The 23,411-nt window shown below is 40.2% G+C and overlaps 1 protein-coding gene across 2 annotated transcripts in view; it reads right to left on the reverse strand.

Moving 5' to 3' along the window:
• RAD51B (RAD51 paralog B) overlaps positions 1 to 23,411 on the reverse strand; it is a 379,361-nt gene that overhangs the window by 131,023 nt on the left and 224,927 nt on the right. For both annotated transcript variants that reach the window (XM_054400247.1, XM_054400248.1), the window contains exon 8: positions 22,613 to 22,731. In XM_054400247.1, coding sequence (XP_054256222.1) covers positions 22,613 to 22,731 — 119 coding nt within the window. The remainder of the gene's footprint in view (positions 1 to 22,612; positions 22,732 to 23,411) is intronic.

The raw sequence follows: 23,411 nt of genomic DNA on the forward strand, positions 1-23,411 counted from the left end.
GTGGATGAGTGCCCTGGAAGTGCTTTCCACCCTCCTGGCCACTGAGGACATTGTGGTTCCTCCTCAACCCATACTGATCCTCTGCAGAGATCTGCTCCAAGCAGGGCAGTGCTGCAGAGCCCAAGCTGGGACTGCTCAGGACACAGAACAGGCCCAACAATGTTCTTTCCTTCAATGCACTGATTTCATCTGACCCATTCATGATGCCTGCCTAGCATGCTGCAGAACCACCATGCTGCAGAACCATCACATACCTCAGTGCCTAAATTTTCAAAGTCCTGTGAGATAGTACTCCCTCTTAGCCCAAGATAAGCAGCTCTCTATCAAATGCAGATTTCTTAAAACTACAGACAGCAACACCTTATTTTCAGAGGTCTAGGGCACAACAGATCCTGCTGATTTCATGGAGTAAAAAAAGCCGCACAGGTCATTGCCCTAATTCTGCCAAACATTCAAGCACTCATAAGGGTCACTGCATATGAATTTTAGTTGGTGGTGCCTAACAATCAGCAGGGAAACAGTGAGCAAGTTGTATAAAAGCCAAGAGAGACTACAGAAAAATAAGGAAGTTCACGCTCACCAAAACTTCTCACATTTCACTGTAAAGTCAGACAGGATTGCCTCACTTCATAGACATAAATAGCTCGGACACTTTCTCCTTAGTGCAAGATTAACAACCTCAAGCAACAGAAGTTTCAGCTCTGCATTCTCCTTATGTAACCAGAGGATTTGGCAGCACATTCTGCTGCAGAATCAAGGCTCTTGTGGCTTTCTTGTAGCCAGTTAAATACTTTAAATGCTAAAAGTGCCTGTATAGTAGGTAGGTTTCATTTGTATCTGTATGTAGTTTGCAGACAGGACCGTGCTTAGATGTGTTCCAACTCTGATTCTGACACAGGATGAGGAAACAAAATCTTCTTATCTGGTTCTTCAAATATAGCCACTACTACCCACAGCTACCTAATATTTTTATTGTTTCCAGAACTTAAACTAGTCTCTCATCTTCTTGAGACAGTGAAAAATAAAGACAGGCACGTAAAGACTACAAATACAGCTGGAGAACATCAGACCGTTCCAAATGTCACTGTTGTCCTTTCAGTCACATGAAGCTTGCAAAATTACTTCAGGATGCAATACAACTTTTGTGAAATACTCCAAGAAGGAAAACTGCTCTGGTAGCACTTTCCTCTATTCCATGTTAATTACTCTTCTTTCTGGAATGAACTTCAGGAGAAAGGAGGGGCATGGCTGTGATGCACCTTGTCCCCCAGAGCCAGCAGTTCCCACTGATGGCAAGAGGGGGACTCTGACAGGAGGAACACAGAGGGCCTCCTGGGGGGATCCCACAGTACAGCACACCACCACATACCCCTGGCAATACCAGGGATACATTAGTGTTTCTGTACAAGCCACTAGCAAGCTTTAATATGGAGTACTGTGTACAGTACAGGTCTCTCACGAACTCAAAAGTGCAAGAGATGGGCTGTGTGCTGGTGAGGAGAATGGAGAGCTCATCTAAGGTGCCACCAGAACAATATTTGCTCAATGAATTTAACAAAAATGAAGGGTGACTGTTGTCTGTATGCCTAAGAGAAGGGGGAGAGGGAAAATGAGAGTGGAGCAGGAAGAAAGAGTTTTTCAAACTGCCAACTAGCACAAGAACAAATGTGCAGCTGCAAAGACATTTATTTGGCTGAAAATGTTAAAGTTTATAACTATTAGTAAAGTGAGATACTAGAAGAACCTTCAACTCAAAGAGGCAAGGCTAAAAAAAAACCACAAAAGAACTAAAATTTCTTTTAGTATTCAGATTAACATATTTATAAAAAGCATAAGAACCAGTGCCTGGGATGCACTCCATCACCTATGAAGTCTCTGGGCATCCTGAAAGCCTGCCACCTTATCTTTTATGCTGATAGAACTGACAAAGTTGGAACAATACTTACATTCTCCCTTGCACCATCCATATGCAACTAAGGATCTTTGTAGTCAACAAAACAAGAAAAAGTTGCTGTTCAAATATAGAATTTGTAATTTAAAGTCTTCTCATCCCTATCTTCTGGTAAGCATGATTCCCAGCAGTCACCTGGGGATGTGGAGAACACAAGGGGTCTTCCAGGACAACTCAGAAGTAGACAGCTCAGGAAGAACAGGCATTCCTAAAACTCACATATATATAACTGTATGTATTCCAATTCTAAATCAGTCCTGGCCAAAAAACTGGAGAGAGTACAGAAAGGTTTATTATCTGAACCTGAATCTAAATTCTTTATTAACAAGCTGAAACAGAAACATCTTTCCACAATCTACTTCCCTAAACTTAATACTAAGAACCTAAATTTTCAGTCCAATATAAAAAAATTTCCTTCACTTTGGGAAAAGGAAGGAAAATACAACTCCACGAAAGTTCTTGACATTATGTTAAAGAATTTATTGCTTTATTTCCTAACCAGATAAGCAAAAGACACATCTTATATGATAAGCACTATTTAATTAAGGAATCAAACATGAAATACGGGCCTTGCTAGAATTTATTTTTGCTAATGGTAATTCAGTGTGAAGTTGCACCAAAAGGAGTACACATTTTGAGATGAGTAAACAGCAATTGTAAGTAGTAGTCTAAAGAAGTTAACGGCATTTAGGTGACAAAAATGATATTTTAAAATGGTGTAATGAAAAGAAAATAGACACAGCAAAATGATGGAACTGTATCGAGTCTTTCTTCATCCTATCCATGATGCTTCTAGAATGCTATCCATGAGCTTCAGTAATGGACTATAAAATCCAGGTATGTTGCTGTTCTACTCGAGTGTGAATGAGAGATAGATGAGAGAAGTGAATCAGTGCTATTTTAAGTTTTGCAAAGTCCTATCTTTACAAAATGGTCAAACCTCAGTTTCCTTGCTTTCTTGTCTAGCATCACATTTCCCTGTCAGAAGGTTTGTAATAATTATTTGACAACAATGTAGAATAAACATTAAACAATTGAAAAATTACTTCTGCCGTGCAGCACGTTAAGAACACAGTGGAAGAGGAGACATATCACCTTGATGCAAAGTGAATAGAAACTGGATAGATACCATCAGATTAAATAAGATAAATGGGAGACAGGCAGAGCAGTTGAGAAACAAAAGGCTTAGAGAGAATTGATGATGACAGCAGGAAAAATGTACATTACAGTTTGTTTCCTAATTAGGGAAAGCATTTGTATTACTACAGCTTGTTGTTTATAAGCTTTATGGAAGAGATGAATCACAGAAATTGACTGTAAAGGCTCAGAAGAAAATACTAATTATTGGGACAACATTCTGTGTCAATAGCAAGGAAAGTGATGAATTGGAAAATAATTGGATGGACTTTCAGAAGTAGTCCGATAACCTGAAATCAAGCCAGTGTTGTACCAGGAAAAAAAAGCCAAAGAAGATGAAGGGGATAGTCTGATATCAAATTAGTTATCAAAATGTCAGGATGATAAACTACCAAATAGTGAAATAATATGATTCTGACTGAGTGATGAGCTCTCACATAGTAAAAAAGAAACAACTATGATTTCATAATGGAAAACTAATGATTTTAACAGAAGTAATGGACTAAGATATTTCAGTGAAATATTTGAGAAAATCATTAATATTAATATCTAATAAATCATTTTGTTGAGACTGGTAAGACATCCACTTTCTTCCCCATTATTTTACTGTGAAAATTCAAAGAAATTAGTTTTTAGAAATGACTGAGGAACACAAGTGAAAACATTTGAAGACTCTTTTAAACGATGTCAGCTTCATCTTATCAGTGAACAGCTTCTTCTCTTGTTACTTTGTTCTGTGGTAAGTTTTTCCTTAGATCTCCCTTTCTGCTATATTTACATTATCTCATAGTTTGTACTAACAAAACCCATACATGTGCACTAAGGACCAAATGAATAAGAAAGACACATTTTCAGCCAATACATATTTTGGAATTCAGACCTACTGACCAAACACACAACATTCATGAAAGGAGTCTGGCTCTCACCGTGCCTGCTGCTGTCATTGAAACAACTCTGGCTTGCTGGAATTTTTTCAGTAATTCATATTGTTGTCTTGCTGCAGTAAGCAATTGTTGCTAATAGTTGGTGCATTTCAGGAAGGCTCTTCAGTCATAGCACATCTGTTTGGAAGAGCATAGCTGAGACCTGAGAATGAAACCTATACCATTGTCGGTGTCATCCAACAGGGAAAAGACTGTCTCAGAGTTTGGTTAGACTTGCATACTAATAAAATCAGTATTAAGATAAATATGTCTTTCCCCTAATTGTGTCAAATTGTCTGGGTAGACAATCACCATGCCAGAATTTCCCTTCTTATTGTAGATTGGAAGGATTGTTTTTTCAGCTGCAACAGAGCCCAGGAAACAGCCAGTAAGGAAAACAATTAATCTGATTTTGCATCTGATATGCCAGTAGACCTCGCAACTTTTTTCTGCTCTCCATTATGGTTCTTCCTGGGCCTTATGGGCAGGTATTTGATATATTCTAGAAATGAAAGTGGCAGTCCTTATTTAAGCAGGAGCTGTGACCCTGATCCCAGGGCCAGCTCTCTCTTCCACTCCCAGAGATCATGCTGGCTCCAGCCCACTAGGAAGGTACCTGAGAACATCAACAGGCACTAATGCCACAGTAGCATCAAGGTTTCACACAGCAGTATACCATCTGTTCCCTGCTCCTTATTCACATTGACTCATCCTTCAGGGTAATGGGATGAGTTTTTACAAGGTAGGATTAAAAATGGTCATTTATTAAGCTTGCAGGATATGTCTACAAACAATTTACTGATCTCCCACCACAAATGATTCTTGGGATAACAATATTTTGCTTGTATACAGTACCTAAATTGCAGATTTTTAAAAGGCTTTACATGAGTGGGTTAAAAAATAACCCCATTATGCATTTGGGTAATTTGAATTTCAGAAATGAAATACATTCCTGAAGACTGTATAGCTGATATCAGGACCAAAATCTCAGTAAGACATTATCAGATGACATTGCCTTCACAAGCAAATCACTGTGATTTTGTCTGACTTTACCAGGGACTTGTGTTTTCTTATGGAAGTTATCCCCTGCTTTATGTCTTCCTCCAAATCTCATTGCAAGGAAAAGGTCTATGCACAGATTTTCCTCCTGTAGTAAGAAGGCAGCTCAGCCACCCCAGCAGCATTGCCTGCATCTGTATGATTGTCATCAGTAGAAAAGGTCACAGGCTGGACAGGCTGAGCAATGAATGGGAACAAAGAGGAAAACTGGACAAGTTGAGGGAAAAGAGATCTATGAAGCCATGCTTCAGCCTCCCTCATCATCTAGACCCCACACATATATTTCTCCTGGTAAAAAACTGTGAGTTGACACAGGGAGTGCTAGAAAGCAAACAATAAGAGACAGGGCTACAAACATGTCCCAGTACTGGGAACAGATATGAAGTCCCAGCCCCATTTGTACATGTAAAAAAAAAAAAACAAAAAAAACCAAAACAAATTTAAAAAAATCACAACCTTAAAAAAATTATTTCTTAGGGAGCTATCATTTAATTTGTGTCATACACAGCATCTGAGAGATGTGGTTCCCTGAAATCCAGTTGTTTGAAAATGCTTTCATCAAGGCAGGTTAATGGGCCACAACTCAATAAAACTCTTTATAGAGCAATTTAAATGGATTGTGTCTCTCCTTCACCCACACGAAAATCCTGTCCAGAGGAAACTGTTTAGGAATGAGTTTCCTTTCTACTACTTTATAGAAAAGCAACAATGGCAGCTAGAGGCACTTTGTAAGAGGCATTCCATAAATCCAAACCAATTAGTGCAGAAAAGTAGGCAAGCAGAGTCTGTGTGGACACTCTAAAAATGTCCATTAGTACACATCTGGAAACAACAGCAAAATTAACTGACTCAAAAGGTGTCTGCCCATCCTGCTGTTTCACCCCCAAAATGTAGCACATTGGTTTATTTTCTTTTAGTGCAGTGCATACAAATTCCATCTATGACAACATAGCTAAGACTGTAAAGTCAAGAAATCCCTGTCTCTCATCTTAAGGAAAATAAAAAGATATATTTAAGACAGTTTTACAGGGGCAATAGCAACAGTGGACACCAATCTGAGTAAGAAAATTAATGAAGCAAAAGCTTTCCAAATCTGAGGAGGAATATGAGATGGATTTCAGTATGGGATAAAGAATTAAAAGAAGTCTCGATCCTGAAATATCAGCACGACACTTATGTAAATTAATATCAAAGACCAAACCTTCCCAGTGAAATTCTGACAGATTACCTTTGACTTTAAGAGTCAGCGCTAGTGGGAAGCAGAGATTATGAAACGTTTTTAAAAAATCTTTGGAAGTCATGAACCTATGCAGTATTAGCCTAATTTCAGACAAATTACTTCTTGCTTTAACTTTGAGGGTAATATCCTACATTCTTTTGGGTAAGCTTAAGCAGATCACTCACCTTTCCTCATTGTGCTTGCCTCTTACCTCAGAAGCGGTTAATTGATATTCATTGATATTACATCCCTGTATTTCTTATGTGAAATCATTTAGACTGACTACATCTCTAAGCTCTGGCTTACATTTATTCTAGGCAGATGACCCTAATTTGACTACAAATAACTTTATTGTTTATGCTGCAGATTCATCTTAAAGAAGTACCAAGAGCTCCTTACATGACCTTAAAGGTGGGAGATGTGATCTTGCCCACAATGACACAGACACGTACTTTGTAACTTTGAGAATTAAAGTAAGGAAAGATGGCTGCTGATCCAGTGTCAAGACTAGAAGTGCCAGTCAGAGCAAAGCATTTTATACCACTTTTTGAATTGGCCATTTCATCTTAGGCAGGCCTTGTTATGTGGTGTTTTGGCTGTACACTTTACTGTCACAGGAGGCTACAACAGTAGTCAGTGACTGCACTAGCTTTGTGCATCCACAAATTCTTTCCCAAGCAGAGACCAACTGGATTGTTAAGGCAGAACAGGTGGACAGATGGTTGAAGAGCTGACCTAAAGAGACACATTCAAGGAAGCTGTGAGAAGCTGAGATTCTGCTTTGCAACACCAGACGCAACAGGACATTCAGGAGGTAGAACTAGCATCTAATCTCCTAACTCTTGAGGTCTTAATGATGGCAGTAGATACTCTCAATGGCTATGGACAAAATAGGTCTTTTTTTTTACAACAGAAAAGAGAAAAAAAAGAGCCCTCAGAGGAGTTTGTTAGTGCAGTTCTTCCTATAGTAATGAATAACAGTCACAGGCAATGACTCCAATAAAAATAACTCATTGCATGCACATGTGGTTAGGCTTACTCCCAGAGGAGACATTCAATACTTGCAAAGGAAAGAAATGGAAGGAAAACAAACAAAAGGAGAAGACTGAAATTAAAATCACGAATCTTTTAAGAATAGCAGAGAAATAACGGAGTGGACAAGTCCAGGAAAGAGGACACTCCAAATCTCAAGCCCTGATATAGCTGGCTGGCTTCAGATCTTGCTTCAAAAGAGCAATACCTATATAAAAGACATTTTCATAGTGCCTAATTCCAGGACCTGGCAATTGGGATTCACGAGTTTTCTTTCTTTGTCATTGGTTTATTGAGCTATTATATGAAAATTATGTACTACTCCTTAGCTTCAGTCCAAATTTCAGCATGGTGACAGACATCTGTAGTGAATGTGTTAATTTTCTGCTAGCTAGGTAGAGGGTGTGGTAGAGGGATTAGTAAGTAACAGCTCTGCTATCTATTTTCTTAGCTATTTGAGGAGATCAATCCCTTCCCTTCTCATAAAAGCAGAACAAAGACAGTCACTAGCAACAGATGACCAGTCTGCAAATTGTTTCAGTCTTTGTGCTGTGCCAAACATTGGATTTCAAGTGAGAGAGCTCAGCATGTACTATGCAGTGAGATTCAGACATGGTTTTAGCTTCAGGCACTTTAATAAGGAGCTCTGAATATCCCTGGACTGAGTAAACTTTCCTTCAGTGGAAGGAAACCATCAAAACCTCAAATGAGTACCAAAGACAATCACAGACAACAAAAGCAAAATTTTCCAAGATGAACTGCCCTGATGTGCTCCAGAGCAACAACTGTCCCAAATGCAACAGGCCAAATCTAACAAGCCAAAATGCTGGTTTTGCTTAACTGTCCCCTGAAAGCAGATCCCTGAACACTCTAACCCACAGTGTCTTTTCCTGTACATAACTTCAGTGGCAGGGGACTGCACTGCCCAGGCAAATGCTGGGCAACTTCAAGTTTTAATTGGAAAAGAAAATCCAATCCTCGATGGTTATGCAAATTGTTCCTGAACTGCAGCAACCCAGCCAGGGAACTGCACAAAATCGGGCTGCCTCTAACGTACTTCTGGTGCAAGTTCCTCGGCACAGAATACAGGGTATGCTCATGTAACACCAGACCCTGTGAAATTCCTCTTCCCAAGAGTGCTTTCCGTCTCTCTGCCATGTGCCTTACTCCCTATTTAGTAAAATCAATTTTTTTGTCTTTTCTGTTTAGGGGATCTCTTCTAATTTTCCCAGCAGAGAGTCCTCTAGAGGGCAGAAAACATCACAAGAGCTTGGCCACGATGATTTCTTATGCCATGATACTTCTGAGGCCCAAAGCCCTGGTAATTGTCCAATGTGAAAGGTAATTCAGGAGAAAATGTTTGTAGCTTTTACTAAGCAGGAAAGCGGACAGCCAGCATGTCCTGGTTACCACAATGAAACTGTATTGAGAAAACAGATTTGAAGATGGTGCTGTGGCTGGATAAAATAGTTGGTAGCAGAAGCGCAGGGGAATTCCTGTGTATGGCAGCTTGTGGTCGCTCATCAGACTTACAGCACACCGGTAGTGCGAAGAACAGAAAATAAAGTCTATGTAGCTCTTTAGGGCCTTCCATACTGTTCCACTGGACTTCGGATGTGGAAATAAGAAAAGGGTTGAAGGTTGCAATTCCTATTTATGACACTGTATCAGAGCACTGCCTCATCCCTAGGATCATGCATCCCAAATTGGGAAGGACTCCTAACGGACTACCAGTACAATAACACCAGAGCAGTTCTCAATCTACGTCTGCTTCCACTCAGCCTGACAGACTTGCCTGGAAGGGAGGACAGCATGGAAACCCAGCAGCTGTGCACTTTCTCCTCTACAGAACCATGTGCTCAGATGGTGATGCCACTGGCTCCCCTGTCCACATGGCTGCAGCAGTGGTGAACAAAAAAAAAGCATCCAGCCCTCATCACTGCATGGAATAGATCATCTTGGTGTAATTCACCAGCACAACATAAGGAAATATACATTCTTCTTTATGTAATTACTATATGCATTACCATCATGATTAATTACTTTTATTATTCTTCAGATCTCTGTGAACCTTCTTTTGGACAGCTTTAGCAAGATATTTATCTTCCACAGACAAAAAGCTATCTGTTGTAAATTTTACCCCAATGCCATTTCTAATGTGTCTCAAATCTTCATTTTGCCAATACTTATTATTTCTTTCTTCTTCTTTTGGTTTTCTAAACAATGGGGGGGAAAAAAAGGAGGGGGGAAAAAAAGGAAGAAAGAAGCTCAACATTACTGTTTATAAATTGAAAGAAAACTAATCCATTGTAAAGCAGCATCACAGGAGTGCTCTGCCTGTCCTGCATTCATTGTTTTTGGACATCAGTAAAACCAATAGTGTCCTTCATACTTCCTTGATGTAAGGAAGCATAATCCTAACTTCCCAGACTTGGGCCAAAAAAGACTGGGATTCAACCAAGTCCTAGACCACAACATAAATATTTTTCACCCACACTTGTAGCTGCAAAATGCTTTTGACATGAAACAAACAAAAAACTTTTCCAACTTCTTTCATGTGTTCACTTTGTTCTGTCTCTAAAAGTAAAATCCCTAGAGACAAGCTAACACAACACTGCTAAATTCACATGCAAGAGACAGCAATATTACCTTACATAAAGCCTCATCCGAGTGCATTTTAGAGTCCACTGGGCATCACAAGGACAATAAATAAATCCAAAAGCTAACATATCCGTGAGCTAATAAACACAGATCTAGTACGTGTGCTTTTGGTATATTCATGCTTTATGGGTGTTGAGAAAAAGTGAAAGATTTAATTTAAAATTTAATTTCAGACTTTCTACAAGACTCAGATTTACTCTATCAAGAACGTTATTGGGAGAGATTTCACCAAGTGGAAAACGATGTTTTCAAAGAAAGCTTAATGGCCTTTTATATATCACCTGCATTGCTGGATGTACAGTCCTAGAAAATCTTTTCCCTAACATGAGATGTTTCAGGAGTCTTAATTCACATTTCTAAAGGGTAGTGTATGGCCACCAATCCAATCCCCACCAGGTAAGGACAAACATGTTTGTTCCAGTGCACGACACAGATGCAGTAAAGGCTGGACAGCCCTTTAGGACCTGAAACTTTGCTTTACAACCCATTAGATCTGAAACTTTTGATGACAAATAGCAATCAGTGGATTAATAAATCTTCTATGTTGGAGAAGAAAGAGGCGCAAAAATCGGGCCATTTTTTTCACAGAATTACTTGGAGCAGGTGAGTAAGGAACTCCTTGGGGGTTTTTCATGCTAATTAACACTTTCTTCTTTTTAGCCTGCTCATTTATTTGAAATAGAGACTGAGATGACCATTGTAAGATCACAAGTGAGAAGACAAAATGTATGAAAAAAGGAGGAAAAAGTATTTTCCTCTGTTTTTGATACAGGATGTACCACATCCAGCTGGAAACATCAATACCAGTTAAGAGGGGATTAGGTGACTTTCCATCTGTATCTTGAGATGGCTATGGGGACAGAGTTTTATATTATTATTAGATAGATAAGTAAATAGTGAAGGTAAGAGAAAGAACTTCACTGAAATACAGTGAAGAACACAATTTGGACCAGAAACATCAATTTGCAGAGTAAAACGGCAGTGCTGGCTCAGGCCTGATAAGGTTTTATTGGCTTAGACTCCAAGCAAAACCTCCTGGACCACTGTCAATTCTGCACAAAGCCAACATAGGTGTTTTTGCAACCTAAACTCCACAGCCTCCCACTCAGTGCTGTGGAGCATGTAAACACTCTGAACAGAGACATTTGCACAGCCAAATTAAGCCAAATGGCAGAAAAAGCCAAGCTTCATTGTTCACTCAGGACTAGCACAAGAACTTCTGCCAGAGACTCAGGGCTTGTAGGAAATGACTGATAAGGAAGACCATGAACCATAACTGTGATGCAAATGTGAAAGGGCCTTGCAAACTCAAGATAAATCAAATGAGCTCTTTCTGGTGGAGAATAACCTCAGTAGCAGCTCATGTGCTACTTGCAACCTAGGTATGTCACTTTTTTTAATGAGACAGAGACACTTATTGACAAGTGACCTGGTTAGCTACCTCCAATTTAGTGTTGCTTCAATATGAACACTCAAAGAAGCAGCCATTCATTAACTGAACTGCACTTTAGAGTAACCTTCCTAGCAGTGTCTGAAAAGCTGAAGTTATCTATCAATCAGTGCCAGAAACACTGAATTTCAACACGGATTGAGGATTTTACTGTTTTCTGTTCACATGTACCCAGAGGATGTGCCTCTCCCTAATCAAAGTATGGCGTAACTATTACATATTAGAGCTGGAAGCAGGATGGCTCAGGCAGCTATTTGTATTGCCTTTATTTTTTAGTCACAAATATCTTCCTATGTTTCTACAATGCGGGTCTAATACCATGTCCTGGGCACATGCTGATTGAGTAGGTGTCCAAAAATTCCATTGTATTTTTCTAACAGTTACAATAAACAGTCCAGGTAATACTGTGGAAATCACATGATTTATTATCTTCTTGACACAGTATGACAGGTAGACATGATATGGTTGGCCAGGCAGCTTCCAACAGGTCATCAACACTGGAAACCATCAAACTCCCCTTCATTTTAAGCTATGTCCAGTCCATCCTAGGCAGCCCATCCTAGGCAGTGATATGTCAAAAATGGTTTTACTACTTTAAGTGTGTTGGTAGCCTGTATTCAGTTTCTAAGCAGTTAAGAGGGCTTCTTTTTTTTCAGTCTGAAACCATAGCAGGACTTACACAGATCAAAGATCAAAAAGTCTACATAGAGCAAACCCATCTAGATTAATTGACCCTACCCAGGGTAGATAAGGCTGAACCAAAGAGAAAACACAGTTTTCTCTACAGCAGGTTTTGAATGCCACTCAATAACTGTCATTCTCCTGTGTTATCAATCTAGAGAAGTTCAATGACATTTAATTCTTTAAACTAGTAAAACCTCAAGTTAAATGTATAATATCCTAGATATGTAAACTCTCAATATGATTCTCCCTTAATATGTTTAGAGCTTCACAAAAGCTGTAATGCCTAAACATGGGAATCATGTCTGATCCCTAGATTTTCACAGAAAATGCAAGGCACTTTGCCCACTGAAGTCAGTATGACAAGGTTTGTCAGGTTTTAAAACTGTATCTGAGCTTTATTTTTATCAGTGACAGCTCGAACTTACTGCTTTCTCAATAAAGTTATTCTATCCAGCAGAGACCTTATCTGGGAAAAAAGTAAAAAGTGAAGAAAGAAGTTAGCTTGAACACAAATGTTTAGGCCATATACAGTATTCTAGAGATGTTACCAATGCCTTTTCAAAACTTTCCTCTTTCCTTTGAAGAGATCTTGCCTGATGTCTTCTAGGATAGCACAGACTGTTTTCTGGATTGCATTGCACTGTTGAATTAGTTTTTCTGTGACAAATCAAACCACTCCAGCATTAGCTTGGCTTTTGTAGAATCATAGAATGGGGAAGGAAGGAAGGAAGGACGGAAGGAAGGAAGGAAGGACGGAAGGAAGGAAGGACGGAAGGAAGGAAGGAAGGGAGGAAGGAAGGAAGGAATGGAGGGAGGAGGAAGGAGGAGGAAGGGAGAAGGAGAGGAGGAAGGGAGGAGGAGAGGAGGAAGGGAGGAGGAGAGGAGGAAGGGAGGAAGGGAGGAAGGGAGGAGGAGAGGAGGAAGGGAGGAGGAGAGGAGGAAGGGAGGAGGAAGGGAGGAAGGAAGGAAGGAGGAAGGGAGGAAGGAAAGGAGGAAGGAAGGAGGGAAGGAAGGGGGGAAGAAGGGGGGAAGGAAGGGGGGAAGGAAGGGGGGAAGGAAGGGGAAGGAAGGAAGGAAGGAAGGGGGAGGAAGGGAAGGAGGGAAGGGAGGGAAGGGGGGAGGGAAGGGAGGGAAGGAGGGAGGAAGGGAGGGAGGGAAGGAGGAAGGAGGGAAGGGGGGAGGGAAGGGAGGAGGGAAGGAAGGAAGGAAGGAGGAAGGAAGGGGGAAGGAAGGGGGGAAGGAAGGGGGGAAGGAAGGGTCATTACCTCTCTGCAAAGGAGCTTAAGCTTACAAACAGAACATTCTCCAGACAATTCAGACCAGAGTCTGAAAGTAATATCTGGCTCTTTCTCTCTCCTACTTTTATGCTGTTTTAGTGAACTGTAAATACAGTGTTTGTAAAGGGCGTTGGATTAACAGCGTCACAGACTGAAGTTCTCTGTTTATATTCAGAACAGATTTTGTTATAGTAATCCTACCCCTCCTATCCTGACCTTTAAGTGGCTCTCAATAAAGAACAGGAGACAGAGCCCCGATTTCTGAGAATTTGCTATGTGATTAACATTAAGGTGCAAAATCATCAATTAGACCAAGGCTAAAGGTCATTTTCCCAGTTACAGAACAGAGAAAATATGTAGAAATTAAAACAATAATATCACACTGTGACTAAGTCTCACCAAGGTAACAGATCTGTTTTCTATAGTGTATTTGGAAGAGAGGAAAAAAAGGGAAAAAAAGAGGTTGATAATACTAGAAATTAAGACGTTGCATTAACCAGCATGGAAGATAAGAGTCTGCACAAGCATTTTAATTGTCTAAAAATTTAAGTTCTAGCTACTCGCTTTGTTGAGAACGTGTAAGTTTTAATGTTGCAGGAGGAGACGGGAACGCAACGTGACTTCTAGAGCTGAGGCTTAGAAAAGTCAGCCATGGTATCAACAGAAACTGCAAACAAGGAAGCAGGCACAGTTTCGCCATAAAGCTCATGCCACAGTCTCAGTCTCATTAACTTTTTGTTAATGGTGAATATTGATGAAGAAAAGTTCATGGCATGCTAAGGAGAGAGATTCAAGAGAGAAATCAGTGACTACAGTTAAAAAGACTTCAGCGGGTGAGTTAATCTATGGAGAAAATTGGAAAGAGAAGCAGGAGTACCTTCACAGCTGAGAAACTACATACTACCAGGAAGTACAGACTTATGTGTCTGAAAGAGAGGCAGTAAAGGTGGCAGCGGCTTAGTGCCACATAAGTGGCAGTGAAGAGATTCCAGCTCTGCTCCCAGCTGCAAAGGATTTACTCTGGCCGGTGACTTATTTACGACTCAGTTTCCTCGGTTACGAGCATCAGGCATAGGCACTGCAGAAATCAGTCAGCAAATGCTTCCACAGTAATTTGAAAATATAATATGAGATGGTTAATTCATAACTATGAAGGTTAGCAGCAACCAGAGAGAAGTCTCCTTTGAGACCTGACTGGTCTATCAGCACAGATATCTAACAGAAAATACCTGCCTCTGCCACCAGCCTCAGTAGGAAGACTTGGTATAACTTCATGACTGAGTCTATTTCTCTGCCTCAGAGATGTTCCTGCTTCTCTGTTTAGGGTGCTTTGAACTACAGATCCACGAGTTTGAGGTTTGCAGAGCTGATGCTATATTTTGTCAGTCTTACATTAGAATAATCTTCACCAAGAACATTTGCAATGCTTGTTAAAAAAGGACAGCACAAAAATGAACTATTTAAAGGCTTTCTTCTGATCTTTTCAATATTATCTAGGGTTCTTTCATTTCTATTTAGATTCTTAGATAACAAATTGATTATATAAGTGTTATATAAGCACCTGAGCAAATGAATTCTTGTTCAAGAATGATGGAAACATTTTTCTCCATATAAAACTGTCCTGTTAAGAGGAGAGGGCAATAAATCCAGCCCCATTAAATGCAGACAGGGCTACAGTGATGTTTATGTTGTAGGACCATCCCCCACAAGTCCATTAAGAAGAAAGTTTACTGCAAGCAGATACATGAACAAACACACAATTCAGGAAAGTAAGTGACCTAGTGATGTTTGAAATCCAAATACTTGTTGATGAACCTTCTCTAATTCACAGCATACTTTCATTTGGCACTTTGGCTGGATTACATCAGTATCATACTGTGTCAATAATAATTTGTTTATTCTACAGTTATGCACTGTGTCCAGTTTCATCCAGATCACAGGCAACTGAAGTTCACATTGCTGCTTATGCTTGTATCTGATTACGGATCACCAAAAAATTTCAGTCCTAAGTGTTATCAGTCTAGAGCTTTGTCAATCAGGGAAAAAAAATAAGGCGCTTTTTAATTACATATTTTAAGGGATGTGGTTTGTACACATGCATAAAATTTTGAGGCCATAACAACCTTTCATTTTGTCTTGATGCAAAATAATGAAACAACAGCAGAGGTGAGGCAGAAGCCTCCAAAACAAACTCTGTATCCTAGGAAAAAAAACACATTTCTTTAAATGCGTGGTTTTGCAGAATTCAAATAGTGCTCCTGCAGTCTTGCCACAGCTGTTTTTCAAAAGCAGCATACTCCATAATGGAGAGCCATAAAAAATGAAGCTTACCTAAAAAATTATCATTTCCATGCAAAATTTCCTATCGCTTGCATGACTACATACCATCATTCTAATCTTTAAAACATAATTAAAACTCTTTGTGTTTTCACAGAGCTGATTTTCCATGTGATAAGCACATTACATAATAAGATGGCTTAGAACAGATACATACTTTACACCACTTACATTTTTTAAACAACCCAAAAGCCACATCTCTCTTCAGTCACTGCTCACTGGACCTCATCGTCCACTGCTATCTACAGATTTTATCATGTTTAAACACTTCAAAAAAAAGTAATATACTATGGACTATGTACATAATCTGCATTACTGTATGATGTACATAATTCATAAAGCACAGCAGGACAAGTTTTCCTGACAGTTGCTGAATGGCATTTCTTTTGTCTTAATACTTCTGGTAAAACCCCACATGCAGAGTTTTCTTCTGAACTTGTTTAAGATACTGGGACTTCTTTTTTTGAACCTCCCCTAATTCTGGCTCAGCAGAAATCAATGCGAAGAGTGCAATACTTCTTCCTTCACACATCCTTAGTCACCTCTTTTGGCCAAACACCAATTTCACTGCCCACTGTTCTGTGGGCTTTTTCTTTGTCCCACTGTGTCAAAGACTGAACTAGATTCTCCTCTGCACCCACTGAAGTAGGTCAAAAAACTATCTATCTGCATTTCTCAACCCTAGTGGCCACCTCCATCCTCCTCATCTCACTCCAAAATTAAGTTTAAGACTATTACAAATATCTTTGTTTCCATAGCATTTTCTTCTCCATTTGCTTTATTAGGTAGCTGTAAAAACTACAAAGTTAACAGAAGAAAACACACCTATGCTGTTTGTGTTTTATTTGTATTAGACCTTACTCCCTCCATCTCAGAATGATTTCAGTAGATGTTCTCTCTGATTGCATTTCATTACTCCTTCTCTCCCTCCAGTAAATATGACCATCTCACCACAGTAATTAGAATAATTTGTAGTATGAGGCTACAATAGAAGCTGGATGCCATTTCTAAACTTCATTACCATACTTGCTATCCTCCAGATAATTCAGCCAAATTTAGAGTGTTACCTCCAGACAGTAGTACAGTGCATGTTTCTTCTCCAGAGCTTACTTGCATTGTTCAAAATAGTTTTATTTGCTTCCCCTTTTTATGGATTTAAATTTCAGCTGGTGTTATCTTTAAAATGGGACAGCTATCCAACATCTACACAGTCCACATAACAACCACCTTCCGTGTTTTACAGGCAGAGAGAAATCCGGTCTCACTTATGCTCTGAAACCATCAAGAATACAACAAGTTACATTACCATTTTTAATATATTTTCTCAATGATTAGTAGAGTTACAACCAAACATCTGTACAATGTGATAGAACTGCTTCACTGAAATTTAAGGTAAAGAATCACGGCAGCTGGCTTTAGAAAGTCACATACATGTAAAACTTCATCCCCACTCCTCTTGCCTCTCTCCAAGCCTTCCCCGTGCCACTGAGTACCATGGTTACTTCACCATCACAATTTTGGAATGCTTATTCAGAGCTTATTTATATGATAGTAAGCAGAGCAAGACAAACAGCTGGCCTGTAACCAAGGACAGAACAAAAGCTATGCCTGGTGCTAGTGTGAATGAGAGAAGGGGTTTGTGTTCTGTTTATTAAGAATGAGGTAACATACACTTACACTTGAAACACTTTACCTGAAGCAGGAAAATGCTACTCAACACTTCACCTGGCACAGCTTGAAAGCTCTAGCCCATATCTCAATCTTAAGACCAGTTGCTCTCCAATTATTTAGCCCCTTGAGCTGGAAGACAGGAATGGGGAGCAGAAGGAAGCCCACATAATCCAAGATGAGATGGCTAGTAACCTCCTACACCACTTAGACACACAAGAGGTCTATGGGACTGGATGAAATTCACTGAAGGACACTGAGGGAGCTGGTGGAACTTTTCACCAAGCCACTTTCCATCATTTACCAGCAGTCCAGGATAAATGGGGAGGTCCCAGCTCACTGGGAGTTAGCAAATACAACACTTACCTATAAGAAGGGCTAGAAGGCGGATCCAGGGAACTACAGACCTGTCAGTCTGACCTCAGCACTAAGGAAGGTTATGGAGCAGATCATCTTGGGTGCCTTCATGTGTACAGGCTGATCAGGAGATCACATCCAGGCAGGCAGGCAGGTTATTCAGACAGGCAGGTCCTGACTGAATAACTTGATCAATCTTCTTCCATGACAATGTGATCTGCTTAGTGGATGAGGGAAAGGCTGTAGAAGTTGTCTACCTAGATTTTAGTAAAGCTTTTGAAACTTGTTCCCACAGAATTTTCCTGAAGAAACTAATTGCCCATAGCTTGGGTGGGCATACACTTGGGTAGGTAAGAAACTGGCTGGATGGCTAGGCCCAATGGAGTTAAATCCAGTTGGTGACCAGTCACAACTGGTGTTCCTCAGGGTTCAGTATTGGGGCCAGCCCTCTTCAATATCTTTATCAATGATCTGGATGATGAGATCAAGGGCACCCTCAGTACATTTGTAGATGACACCAAGCTGGGCAGGAGTGTTGATCTGCTTGAGGGATCTGGACAGGCTGGATCGATGGGCCAAGGCCAGTTGTATGAAATTCACCAACACCAAGTGCAAGGTGCTGCCCTTGGGTTACAACAACCCCATGCAATGCTGCAGGCTTGGAGAAGAGTGACTGGAAAGTTGCCTGATAGAAAAGGACCCAGGGTTGCTGTTTGACAGCCGATGAACATGAGCCAGCAGTGTGCTTGTGACCAAGAAGGCCAACAGCATCCTGGCCTGTATCAGGAATAGTGAGGCCAGTAAGGAAGAGGGAAGCGATCACGCCCTTGTACTTGGCACTGGTGAGGCTGTATCTTGAATACTGTGTTCAGTTTTGGGCCACTCATTTCAAGAAAAACATTGAGGTGCTGGAGCATGTCCAAAGACAATCAATGAAGTTGGTGAAGGGTCTAGAACACAAGTCTTATGAGGAGCAGCTGAGGGAACTGTGGTTGTTTAGCCTGGAGAAAAGGAGGCTGAGGGGAGACCTTCTCACTCTCTACAGCTACCTGAAGGGAGGTTGTACCACAGCAGTGCTGGTCTCTTCTCCCAAGTAAGAAGTGAGAGGACAAGAGGAAATGGCCTCAAGTTGCACCAGTGGAGGTTTAGACCGGATATTAGGAAGAATTCCTTCACCAAAATGTTTGCCAAGCATTTGAACAGGCTGCTCAGGGAAGTGACTGAGTCACCATCCCTGTTTATATTTAAAAGACATGTAGATGTGGTGCTTAGGGACCTGGTTTAGTGGTGAACTTGGCTGTGCTGGGTTAACAGTTGGACTTGATAATTTTAAAGGTCCTTTCCAAATGGAATGATTTTATGATTCTAAATGCTCTTTCTTGAGAATACCACAGGAAAACACTGATTTGTTACAAAATAACACTTCTACATGCACTTTCCATCTGAGAATTTCAAAATATGTTACACACATTAACACAATACTCTGAATCTGACAAATCCCTTTGAAACCTATAAAATAAACCAGGCCCATAAGAGCTGCCATACCAGATCTGGCCAGTGTCACACTTAATCCAGCACCCTGTCTCAAAAGACAAGAATAAAACATTAAATATAGTATGTCAACATATTAAACCTTACCATGCTGTCCCCCAAAGACAGCTGAGCACACATGAAAACAGTAACCTCGAAGCCTGCTGACTTCAGGAAAGAAGGATAATGATACACATAGGGGTAACTGAGGAGTCTGACTGTTTCTAGAGCAGCCCCATTGGTTTTGGCCCAAACTCAAAGGGTCTGCATGTTTATGTATGGATTTCAGGAAAACAAATGCAATGGTTAACTACTTATAAAATTGCTTAGGGGGAACCAAGTATCAGCATCCACAACGATAACAGCAAATTCCCTTCATAAACCCATTTGTGCAAAACACAAACTTTTTCCAAGCTTTTATGCCACTGTGCCACTATGGAAGTCATGCAGCTCAGCAGCTACATACTCCTACTGTTGATAATGCCTGTGAGTTTTGGTGGCATAATGAATTTAAATGCAGACTGGAAACCTCATTTTGCCTTCCCCATTGGTGTTGCTTCTGTCCTGGAGGAAACAAAATCCAGAACACTGGCTTCTCAATGGGGGCAAAGGGGTTCATCTGTTTGCTCAGAAAACTGTTCCTATCCATTTAATAAAGGAAGCCTAATTGATTTTAAGGCAGGCAGGATGTCCCAGAAAATTTCATTACTTTGCTAAACTGGTTGCTCTTTTATTAATATTCATCAGACATTGGGAGGGTAGGGTGGAAAAAAAGGATGGTTGGCCAAAAAACAGTCTGCTGGATAAACAAAATGAAGGAATCTTTTACTTAATATATATATTAAAAAATCCTGTGTGAGAATTCAGTGCTTAATTTCCCTAGGTTTGTTGCATACTTGTTCTGCCACCTGCTGTGCTGACATTCCCCAGAGTTTCAGGAACATCCCCAAGCTTTCCCAGAAATGGACTACATGAGTAAGAATAACCATCTAACAGCCCAGTGGCTTGTCCTGTCCAGAAGATACTACGGTTCTCAAAAACTGCTTTCCTGAATCCTCCTTAACAATTACATTATCACTTCATGCTTTGAAGAATACTACCCTTGGGCCTCACAGCTCAGTGCATCTCAAGAGGTGCTCTCCCTCTTGATGAGCAAGTTTTCCCATCAAGAGGATTAGGACAGTGGCTCTACTACCACCAAAATCAGAGGTAAGGGAAAATCCCACAGACTGTCACCACTGCCCCAGCTCCTCCAGGGAAAGAAGAGGAGAAGGCAGAGCCAGGAAGAACATCTTTAAGAAATCTGAAAAAAGAATGAATTCTAGCTTTTGAAAGAAAAAAGATGTGTCCACTGTGTAATTCACAGGTAGAGCAATTCTAGATGCCTTCCTCTAACTGGAAACTGCCTGTCTAGGTGAAAGATTTCTATGACTAAGAAAAGAGAATTTATATGGAAAAAGGACACAGGTATGAGCAACAAGAAAATACTTACAGGACATCATGGACATATCCCATTTTATTCATGGATTCACAGATATATCACTATTTATATCACACTTCTATTTCAAATTACTTTGCCTTTAATAATATATACTAGTATTTATTTGGTTTTCATTACTGTAGATTTAGTTCTTCTGCCTAATTAAAACGGAACAAGCCCATGGGTTCACAAGGAAGCAAGGTGGTGCAGCTAATAAACCCAGTTAGAAAAGAGTAAAATTCTGCCTTTTTGGAGGTTTTTTTTCAGCAGATCACACGATGGTTTTTGAATGGTAATGGAATTTTTAAAGTTTGAAAACAATACTTCATACACTTGCATCCATATGCTTCTCAAACAAATTCAGGAAAAACTACATTTAATATCCAAATGTTCTTTAGGAAAACTGCTCCTTCTTTCCAGTAGCAGAGGAATGTTCTTGATTTTTTTACTCAACTTTGTGCATCATGAAGTAATACAGAGCCCAGTTGCTGCCCTTTTCCCTGTGCCAGGTTCACCTCTCATGTTACTGCCAAAGCGATCCAGAAAATTTCTGAACAGCTTTGTATTTTGCAACACATGTAAAGAAGGAGAAATCATTACAGACCAGAATAAGAAGCAGAATACAGAGAACTTAAAAGAGCAGCAGCAGTAAGAGTATATTTCTATACAGCTGCAGAGTCTTTAGAAGCAAGTCCGGAAGATGCCTTTTCTACCTCGATGCAGCACACTTAACCTGCTACATGTGAGTTCAGAGGACTACCTGTGCCTCATCACAGTGCCCACTGCTCTCAGTAACAGAAATACCCTCATTTTCATTTTCTTTCTAGTGAGAAGAATAAAAGAGGATGGCTTCCTCTCCTCTGTCTCTAAAGGCTGCAAACTACAAGTAAAAAAACTTGTTTTGTGGCAATAAACCCAGGATTATCAATTTGAACGCTCATGGGTAGTAATGCTATACAAGTAAGATGGTCCAAATTTTGCATAGCAGTTTTTCTGACAGCTCTCTACTTTGATGGGCAGAAAATCAGCAACATTAAAACTGTGGGTCACAGCCTTTGAAAAGGTTTACATCATTGCAAAAACAGACAAGACAAAGCCAAAATGCAGATATCCCAAGGGAGAGATGAAATCATGGGTTACAATGTTTTCGAGAACAACATAAAAATGTTATTCCCTCAATCAAACCCCAAATGTCTTGCCTTCTCGTTTTTCACTTTTTTCTTTTTTCTTCTTTCTTTTTTTTTTGTAATTAAAAGGTGAAGATTTCAGCCAACAATTCTACTATATTTCACTCCAAAGTCTCTTACTGAAAAGGCAACCATTCTCATTTTTGCAGGCATCCTTCTGGAAAACTGGTCCCATACTTACTGCTCAAAGTTAAACTTGCTGGTGCAGGCAGTAAGCTTCCACTTACAAACAGCAGCTGCAGAAGACAGAATGCTCCCTGTCCTAACAGTCATAGCCAAAATTAGACATGAAGAATGGAAAGGGTGACAGCAAAACAATCACGGCAGTGAAAGGACTAGCCTCCTACTCCTGTCCCAAAAAGCCTGTGCAGGAAAGCACTTTCAGGATTAACCTTAATCTGCACAACATGAAATGCACTAAAAGCTCAAGGAATTTGTATGCCTGTGCCATCAGGCCATGGCTAGGTCTTGTGACCCAGTTAAGCCCATCCAAATGCAGGGAGGCACTGGAAGACTGGCCCACCCCAAACAAGCAACTGGCTGTAGAGTGCCAGGTTTTCCACACATGTAGCATAACCACAGAGACTGAAGGACACAGCCCACATGACCAAGTACTGCTGGTGTAGCTTTATTTAAATTCTCTTTATTGCCAGTTCTCACCTGTCTTGTTGGCAAGTCATGATATTGTAGTATGAGCCTGGTGTTGACGCTGTGACTCCACGTGTTGCCAAGGGCTGCTGTTACACAACTATATTCCTTCTTCCCACTTCCAGAAGTTCCTGAAGATAAATATGAAAGAAATGCATAAGGACTGCGACAGAGAGAAGGGTTCAGCATGGAAACTTTAATCAATCAACTCAGATCATTCCCTGGTCACAATTAGTACTTAAGAGGTGGCACTATCACATGCATTCCCTACTTTTCTGATTTATTTATACAATTGTAGTGCGAGTTCACCATCTTACCTTCTAATATCTAGACAGAGTGCTAAGAATTAAGGATACACTGCAAAGTTGTATGTACCTTCTTGGACAGACCAGTACATTTTCTAAATATCTGGAGGTGCACCATGCATGAGCAGTACTTGCCTTTTTCTCTTTAGAGAATCAATTCCCAGGCAAACTAATTTTCTATGGGCACAGAAGAGACTGAAGCAAGCCAGTACAATGACAGCATATAATGACATAATAAAAAGGAAGTTAAAAGAGTGATGCCACAGTACCATGATCTAAAAATCAGAATACCACTTCATGCCATCTTGCAACCTACATATTTTCTAAGATTTGGAAAGAAGGGATCCCCTTAGCAGCAAACACCAGTCTGGTGTCTCTGAAATCATAAGAACTTTATATAACCCCGAAGGAAAATGCACTTTGCTACAATCAGCAACAATGACATAAAGAAGTGTTTGCAATAATGCCACATGATCCAGCTTGCTAAACTGTCATTGCACCCGAGC

This window comes from Indicator indicator, chromosome 4 (assembly GCF_027791375.1).
Source record: "Indicator indicator isolate 239-I01 chromosome 4, UM_Iind_1.1, whole genome shotgun sequence".
Lineage (NCBI taxonomy): Eukaryota > Metazoa > Chordata > Aves > Piciformes > Indicatoridae > Indicator > Indicator indicator.